The sequence below is a fragment of the Cryptomeria japonica genome, chromosome 10, assembly GCF_030272615.1.
Source record: "Cryptomeria japonica chromosome 10, Sugi_1.0, whole genome shotgun sequence".
Taxonomy (NCBI): domain Eukaryota; kingdom Viridiplantae; phylum Streptophyta; class Pinopsida; order Cupressales; family Cupressaceae; genus Cryptomeria; species Cryptomeria japonica.
The window spans coordinates 819063616-819071908 of NC_081414.1; the positions used below are offsets into that span (position 1 = coordinate 819063616).

An 8293-nucleotide genomic window follows, 5' to 3' on the forward strand; every position below is an offset into this window, starting at 1 on the left:
TATATAGGAGTAGTAAGGGTAAATGCACAAAGATGAGTCCCACTTAGGAGGAATTGTGTGCATTGGGAAACGTCCCACTAGGAATGGGGCCCCATTTTATAGAAAATGGGAACTTGTTATGCTTCGGGCTGCCGAGCCAAAAATTCATAAAATGGGGCCCCGTTTTGTAAAAGTATTTTTTTTGTTAAATCCCTACAAAGTCATTTTTGCACTTTATATGATGGGAACCCAATATATTTAAATAAAGAGGCCCCGTTATAGAACGGGCCCCTGTTATTTGAAATTTCAAAAACAAATCCACCATGTGCATCAGGTTTAGGTTCGGGAAGAGCATGGAATGCCCAAACCTTAGACTTTGACCTGCAAGTTCAAGCTTGTATCAATGACATGCTCAATTATTGACTTCTACCAAATTTTCATGCCTATTATCAGAGAATTTTTTGACAAAATTAAAACCCATTTCAGATTACACTATGTAAATTCTGAATATGTATTTTTAAAATTTTTTTGATTATTTTCTCTATTTTTCAAATAATTTATACTCAATCTAGTTCATAAACTTGAAATATTGATTGATTTTGTTTATTTAATAACTTTTTATTTTAATGTTTTTTGACAAAAAAAATTATGTCATCAATCTACATATAATTCTTTTCCATTGAATTTTTTTTTGAAAAAATGATAAGTTTAGGTCAAATTATGTGGGTTGTACACGACGCATTTTTAAAACGACAATTAGGGCCAATAAAAAATTAATAAAAAAATAAAATATTAAAAAAAACAAAACAAAAAAATATACTCATCAATATTTAGTGTGTTAAAATCATTTCCCAAGAGGGTTTGAAAAAAAAACTTTTATTTGTGTCAAATAGTGTGGGCCATACACAAGCATTTTTAAAAAGTGGTTTTTAGAAATCCCTTTTGAAAGTAAATTTATATTATGTGGGTATTAAAATAAATTACATATTTGAAAGCTACACTCCAAGTTCTATATTTTATATTCTGAACTTTTTTCAAGATTCAATCTCTAAGTGCTTCAAATTTTCAGCTCAAATATGGCAAAATTTGAAAATCAGGGAAAACACTTCCACTTTTTGGCCAAAAAGTGGACTCAACTTCTTGCACTAACCCGTAAGATCAAATGAAAGTGAGAAAGATATATCAATAGTAATAAAATAAGAACAATCATCACAAATCTCATCACTAGGATAATCATCATAGACAAATAACCCAAAATAAAAAATTATATCAATAGTTAGGGTGAAGGTGCATTATCATCACATGTAGGTGAAGATAATCCATGCAAATATAACACAAGGGACCATAATATAAATATGATGAAAATGTGTCATACTTATAGTCATAAGGATGTATACAATTAATAATAAATATAAAATAGATAAATACATGGACATAAGGTGAATATGATATGTATGATGTATATCATCAAGTTGCATAATAATGTCTAGCATAGGTGAGGGAGGTGTGTCAATAACTATGATACTAGATTCATAGCTAATGCATGATGAATAAATACTAGGTAGATAGTTACAATGCATGTATCGTCATGGAACTCATGAGGACGTTACTTAAGAACAACTAAGATGAGAGAATGAGTACTAAACAACAACGAAAAAAAAAATTAATAGATCATAAAATGGAACTTCCAAAGAAAAAATAATTCATGTTCATAGTGTAGAAAGTCAAGTGTATATCAAGGATGGGTTGATCATATGTTATTAAAGATAGGAAAATGTCAAATTTGAAATATATGCCTTTATATCAACTAAGGAGAAAATCTAGAAGCATGTTGATTATCCAATGGTTAGAGGGTAGTATGCAATATGTCTATCACTATATGTATACCCAAACCCTAGTCAAAGTACAATATTCATATGTGAACAAAAATTAATCCATACCTTATTTTTTATTTTTAATGAATGATAATATCATAATTATGATAGATTTGGAAACCTTGTGATTAGTGAAGGTATAGTGCCAAAACCTATTGGATATAAAAGTAGATGGGTTTATCAAAATTATAAATAAATAATTGGACCTCTTCATTAAATTTAGATTTTACCCATAAGACATTCAATTAACCTAATTTAGAATGTGGATAGATTATGTAAAAAAATAAAAAATATTAATTTATATAAATAAATGCACTAGTTGGTCCTAGTGGCCGATACATGTCTACTTCTTTTATAATATTATTTGAATTGTAACTTAAAATAAAAAATCTTTTTTGTTGGATGTAAAAGAAAATAAAAATTGAATTGTGTGGTCCTAAAAGTTGGTGGATTGATCATGTGTACTACAAGATGAATCTTGAGAGTTGTCAATTTAACATTCTACATGGATCTAGCATATAATGTGTGGGTTTGAACTAATTAATGGTGTAGTTGCATGACATGATTTATTGGTTCCCGATGTTTACTCAAGTGCATTAGTAGTAGAATATCTAGAAGATATTCCTAGATCACAAGGGTCATGTTCCCTTGGGTTGGCCTCTATCATTGAATTTTATTTATCATCGTGGAAATGGTTGAAGGAAAAACTCTTTAGTTATGCAAGCATTGAAAAGTGATTTAATGGAGGATTATATTCTTTTAATGCTTCAAATTGAAGTGTTACTAGAATGATTATCTTCACAAAACATATAAATATTAATATGAATTGTTTGGGAATTAATGTACATTAATTACATTTAGATATGAGGATATAATTGCTAGTTATACATTCAATTAACCTAATTTAGAATTTGGATAGATCATGTAACAAAACTGAAATATATAAATCATAGAAATAAATGTACTTAGTTGGTCTAAGTGGCTCATAGATAGTTTTCTATGAGTTTCATCATATGATTTGAATTCTAACTTAGAATAAATAATCTTTTATTTGTTGGAAATAAAAAGATTCAATTGTGTTGGTCTTCAAATTTGGTGGATTGATCATGTGCTCTATGACATGAATCTTGAGTGTTGTTAGCCTAACATTCTACATAGATCTAACATGTAATGTGGGGATTTGAACTAACTAATAGTGTACTTATATGACATGATTTATTGATGCTTGATGTCTACTTGATTGCAAATATGAGCAACATTTAAAATATCTAGAAAAGATTCCTAGATCACAAGGGTCTTGTTCCCTTAATTCAACCCCTATGATCGGAGTATTTTTCTCACCGTGAAAATGATTGAAAAAAAAAATCTTTAGTCATGCAAATGTTGTAGAGTGATTTGATGGAGAATTAGGGTTCTTTATGCTTCAGATTGAAGTGTTTCTAGAATGACTCTCTTCACAAAGAATATGAATCTTAGTATGAATCACTTGGGAATTACTACACATTAAATGCATTTAAATATGAAGATATAGTAATTAATTATACTTGAATGTGTATGAAGTTAGTTCATAATGACTAGTGGAATAGGATAGAGCTAGCAAAATTTGAATTTTGATTTCTTGGAGTCAACTTTGTATGGTATGGACTAGTCCTTCAAACAATGGACTTGATGTAAGGCATGAAAGTGAGGATATTAAAGTGATAAGTGGATGTATGAAAATATTTGCACGAATGCATATTATAGATAATAATATATAAATAAAATAATATGATGTGAATAAAAATAGAAAATGATTAAAAGAATAAACTAAACTTTACATAAGAATATAATGTTTATTAATACACAATTAAATAAAACTATTACATCAAAATAAACCTAAAAATAAAAAATAATTCAAATGAATATAAAAATTTCAATATATCGTAATGAAATTATATGTTATACCTATGTAATAAAAATATAGATCCATTAGAACCTAGTGTGAAACTTGATAAAGGAACAACTAAATTACTTTGGAAATGGAGGAGAGAGCAAATATCAAAGGCTTCAACTCAAAAATCACTCAAGGTTCACAAAACTTCATATTGGCCCATTTAACAAGTCAATCTATCAACATATGTCTCATAAATTCAAATTTGAAAATTTGATTATCCAGCAATGAAAATGACCTCATAAAACAAAAACTACAAGTTTCTTTTGAAAGTCTTTTAACTATCTTCCACAATTCATGCAAGAATAGGGATTTTGATTCAAAGTGTTTGAGGAGGCTGGTCAAAGCCACCAATATAAATATAGCAACCAGCCTATTAAATACATTTTGTTCAAGTAAACGCATCCTTTCCCCCTGCACATAAACATTGATAACCTCAAAACTATACAAATAAGTGGTAAGCAAACACAATATTCTTGCAAGACTAAGATTGAAACAAGGAATAAAACATATTTATAATAAACATGGTTCTTCATCTTGAGTTGTGAAGTTATTTACAATATTTATAATATTGATCTTCAAAGTTCAAATAAAATCAAACCCAAACAAATCAAAACAACATAAAAAAACACTTTTACACACAAATAAATTATGGACTATTTTTGTAAAGATTTCTTACTGATCACATCAAGTCAAATTATGATATTGCTATCAAGATTCAACTATGTAGTAGCTTCGAATCAAACTCATTGACCCATGTTTCATGAGAATTTCTTATATTAAGATTTTATAGTAGTAATAAATGGAAAGCATGCTATCTGATTGAGTGTAGCCCATTTTTTGTCACTATGAAAACAGTGGGTAGTTGGTGGGCTGCCAATTTATATTTTCTAAATAATAGTGCTTACTTAAAATGTTGCTCTATATATATATAGTGTGATTTTATATCCATTATTATTTATTAAAAAAATGGGATGATTGATGAAAAAACAAACACAACTTCAAAGTTGAAATAAAACCAAACTCAACAAAGCAATTAAAAAACACTTTCACACACAAATAAACAATTGACTATTTTTGTAAGGATTTCTTATATGAAGAATTTCTATTAGAAATAAATGGATGGCGGGCCATCTTTTATCACTTTGAAAACAATCTGTAGGTTTTTAAAAATAATAGTGCTTACTTAAAATGTTGTTCTGATTTTATATCCATTATTACTTTAAACAAAAAATGAGACGTGATAGAAAACGAACACAGCTTGAAATAATATCAAACACAACAAAACAATTAAAAAACACTTACACAAATAAACAGCTGACTATTTTTGTAAGGATTTCTTATATTAAGAGTTTTTATTAGAAATAAATGGAAGGCAGACCAATCCTTAGGTGAATAGACAAGTGAACGTACTCGCGTTAGTCGCGTTTTACACTGTCGATTTTGCAATAAACGATTGTGATTGATTAACAGATCGCTATCACGATGATTTTATATTCACCCACTCTTTTTCGAATATATGTACTATTATTCTCTTTTAAATAGAAAAGCGGATTCACTGGAAACGTTGCTATATATTATATAAACTTAATATAAAATCATTATATACTGAAATCTTGAAAATGATTGTAAGGTATGCCACAGGTGGCCTGCTTGAATAAAAAACAACTGAAGATATTTAAAGAAGAAATACCTTGCATTCAAGCTTGTTTGTTGCCATCCTGAGAGAGGTCAAAGTGCATGTAAGGAACAAGAGCCCACTGATAAGATAAAAGAAGGGAAGGTTATGAGAAATAAGTTATCAATCTTTTTTGAACCAAGACTAGCAGGGCTATCTTTATGTTAGTGTGTTGAGCTCACATTTTTGGAAGCTGTGCTGAAAGCTTTCTTGTGACTTATATCAGGATTGGCAGCTTTAATCCTCTGAATCTCCTCTCTGCAAAATCATTACAAGAAGAGTTCTTCATTCAGATTAAGAAAATTGTGTCAGTACTAAGCCACAACATTATGTTATTGTCTTGTCTTATTCTATGGTAGTTTTTTAAAAGTTCAGAATTCTTGATAAATGAATAAAAAACAACATTGTTTTATTCTAGGGTAGTTTTAAAAAAAATAGAATTCTTGATTTTTTTCTTATCTAATAAAAACAACAAAATCATGATATTGTCTTGTCACTTTTTATGATAGATTTTATCGGGTAGCATAAACTACTTAGTACAGGCTCTCGTTGGGTTGGCAGCTCACGGACTTCATGCTCTTACTGAGCTGACAGCTGGCAGATCTGAATCTCCATAAAAAACAATAGCATTATGAAATCATTTGATTTTACTAAAAATCATTACAAAAATTACTTGATGAAGCGATTATAAACAGATGGCTCCCGTTGTCTTTTCTCTGGAACTGCATAACAAACAAAACAAAACCATAACTCTTATAACTTAGCATGGGAAAATCCTATAAACTATGTTATTCTTATATATTTGAATTACTGCTTTACCAACCTTTGCAGGTACTCGTAGTTGATTCTCTTTTACTGTCGCTGTCTGAAGAGATCACCTCATGATTGCCAATTTCAGAGTAGTTGAAGTTCTGATTCGATGATAAAACCATTTATAATGAAACATTTTTGGAGAGAATCATACAAACCAATATAATATTAATTTTTTTTGAAAGAGATTTTTTCCTATTTTTAGAGTTTTCTATCATTTTGATGATTGTTCACAGTATGATTCAAAACGTTGATACAAAAAACACACAATCAATTTTAAAACTGAATAGAAACCATAGTTGTTGAAAAAAAGCAGAATCTTAAAATATTTTCATGTTTTGTACCTTGTTTAGAAGTAGTTTGGTATTGGAAGTGGAAGTCTGGCCCAAAGTGAGAGGGGAAGCTTTCGCATTAACCCACAAGAGGCAAGTGCAATGCCCACACTGTATTGTCATCGCATTGAATAGATTCTCACAGGGAAGGTTCACCTGATTACAATTTGTGTTCTAATTAATCCACTAGCACTACGAAATCTGTTTTGATCTGTTATGAAAAAATGGACAACCTTTGCCATTAATGGAATAAGAAGCTTTACTGCAATTACATCATATCCATTAGCATATAAAACTGTCAATAATCGAATATATCTATCAAACAGAATAGCAAAGTTACAATAAAATATATATAGATCTATATACAAGATTTTTCATAATGTTTTCGATTAGATAAGGATAAATTTTGAAAAGACTCAAACCCTAATTCTAAGAAAAAGTTAAAGAAACATTACATATTGTTCAAACCTCCATAAATGAAAAGAATTTGTAAATACAAATACCCAATTATATTAGCCACAGATCTAAAGGTTTAAATATACCAGTATATTGTTTCTCCTATGGCATAAGACACACCCAACATCCCTAGATCTGAATTCAATCACAAATAATCTATTGCAAAATTTAAGGGTTATTTCCTTTGATTTAACAGTATTTTACCCCCATAACAGCAGTGCAACTATCGCAACGAACGTAACATAAGTGATTCGATTCAGACATGATCCTTGAGCAGCTACTTGTTTCCAATTTGTTTTTCTATGCCCTTGTAGTAAACGATGGGAGATCTGAAGGTCTATTTTTTGCAGAAAGGGCTATAGGGAGATAGGAAAGAAGAAGAAGCCTTGTTGAAGAGTAGGCAAATGGGCATCATTGTTAAAGGGAAAGGCAACTATTGTGTTATGAGAACACTAGAAGATGTTTATCTGGTTATGGTCGTTTGAAAGAGACAGCTTACCATCATACGGAATTGGCATTGAATTGTTGTTGTCACTACAAAAGTCACCTGCAAAAATTTATGGAGTTTTCGTAGCAGTCAGGTGGACATCGCAAGCAAAGTCTCTTTCACACTAAAGCTATACCTAATGTGCTGTCCCTTTCTAAACCCAACGTGGATCATTTTGTGACGTCTATTAATATTTGAAAGCACTTATTTAGTTTTTACTTAGACCTATATGTATGTATTGATCATAGTTTTTGATCTTGATTAAGCAAGCAAGTATTTGATTTTGATTAAGTAAAAGTATTTTGAAAGGACTCAAATTTCTTTATAAGGAGCTTTTTTTTAATTATGTATTGATCATAGTTGTTGGAATGGATCTATTAAGAAATTCTTCTTCTTGAGGGTTTCATAACTCTCAATTCTATCAGGTGTGTTAATAATAGATTGATCATTTCAAGTATTTGGAAGTTTGAAAAATACATCGACATATGAATCATCATAATGGAAAAATAAACAAGATTAACAAATCAATCTTCAGTACTAGAAAAAGAAAAAACTGGTCACAAAAAGGCAAATTTAACCTAAATAAAAAGGTTTATGTCAAGATAAACACAATTTTAAAATAAGGGTAAGGTTTCTAACAATAGCATTCCAAAATATGTCTTAGCCTTGAATTATAATGTTAAGGACATAGAAAATATAATTTTGGACTATGAAATAGAAAATCTCAATTTTTGAGTCAAAGATAAT

General features: G+C 29.5%; 1 protein-coding gene across 2 annotated transcripts; it reads right to left on the reverse strand.

Moving 5' to 3' along the window:
- Positions 1–324: 324 nt before the first annotated feature.
- LOC131036264 (axial regulator YABBY 5) lies at positions 325–7501 on the reverse strand. 2 transcript variants are annotated; one of them, XM_057968117.2, is made up of 7 exons: positions 7264–7500; positions 6616–6759; positions 6285–6372; positions 6135–6183; positions 5644–5719; positions 5477–5543; positions 325–360 (listed from the first exon to the last, which is right to left on the reverse strand). In XM_057968117.2, exons 1-6 carry the CDS (start codon positions 7321–7323, stop codon positions 5484–5486), a joined length of 477 nt encoding a protein of 158 aa, XP_057824100.1. In that variant the 5' UTR covers positions 7324–7500; the 3' UTR covers positions 325–360; positions 5477–5483. The 2 variants fall into 2 exon arrangements, with proteins under 2 accessions (XP_057824100.1, XP_057824109.1); XM_057968126.2 differs by lacking the exon at positions 325–360 and adding an exon at positions 3959–4197 and having other exon boundaries at positions 7264–7501.
- Positions 7502–8293: the final 792 nt, after the last annotated feature.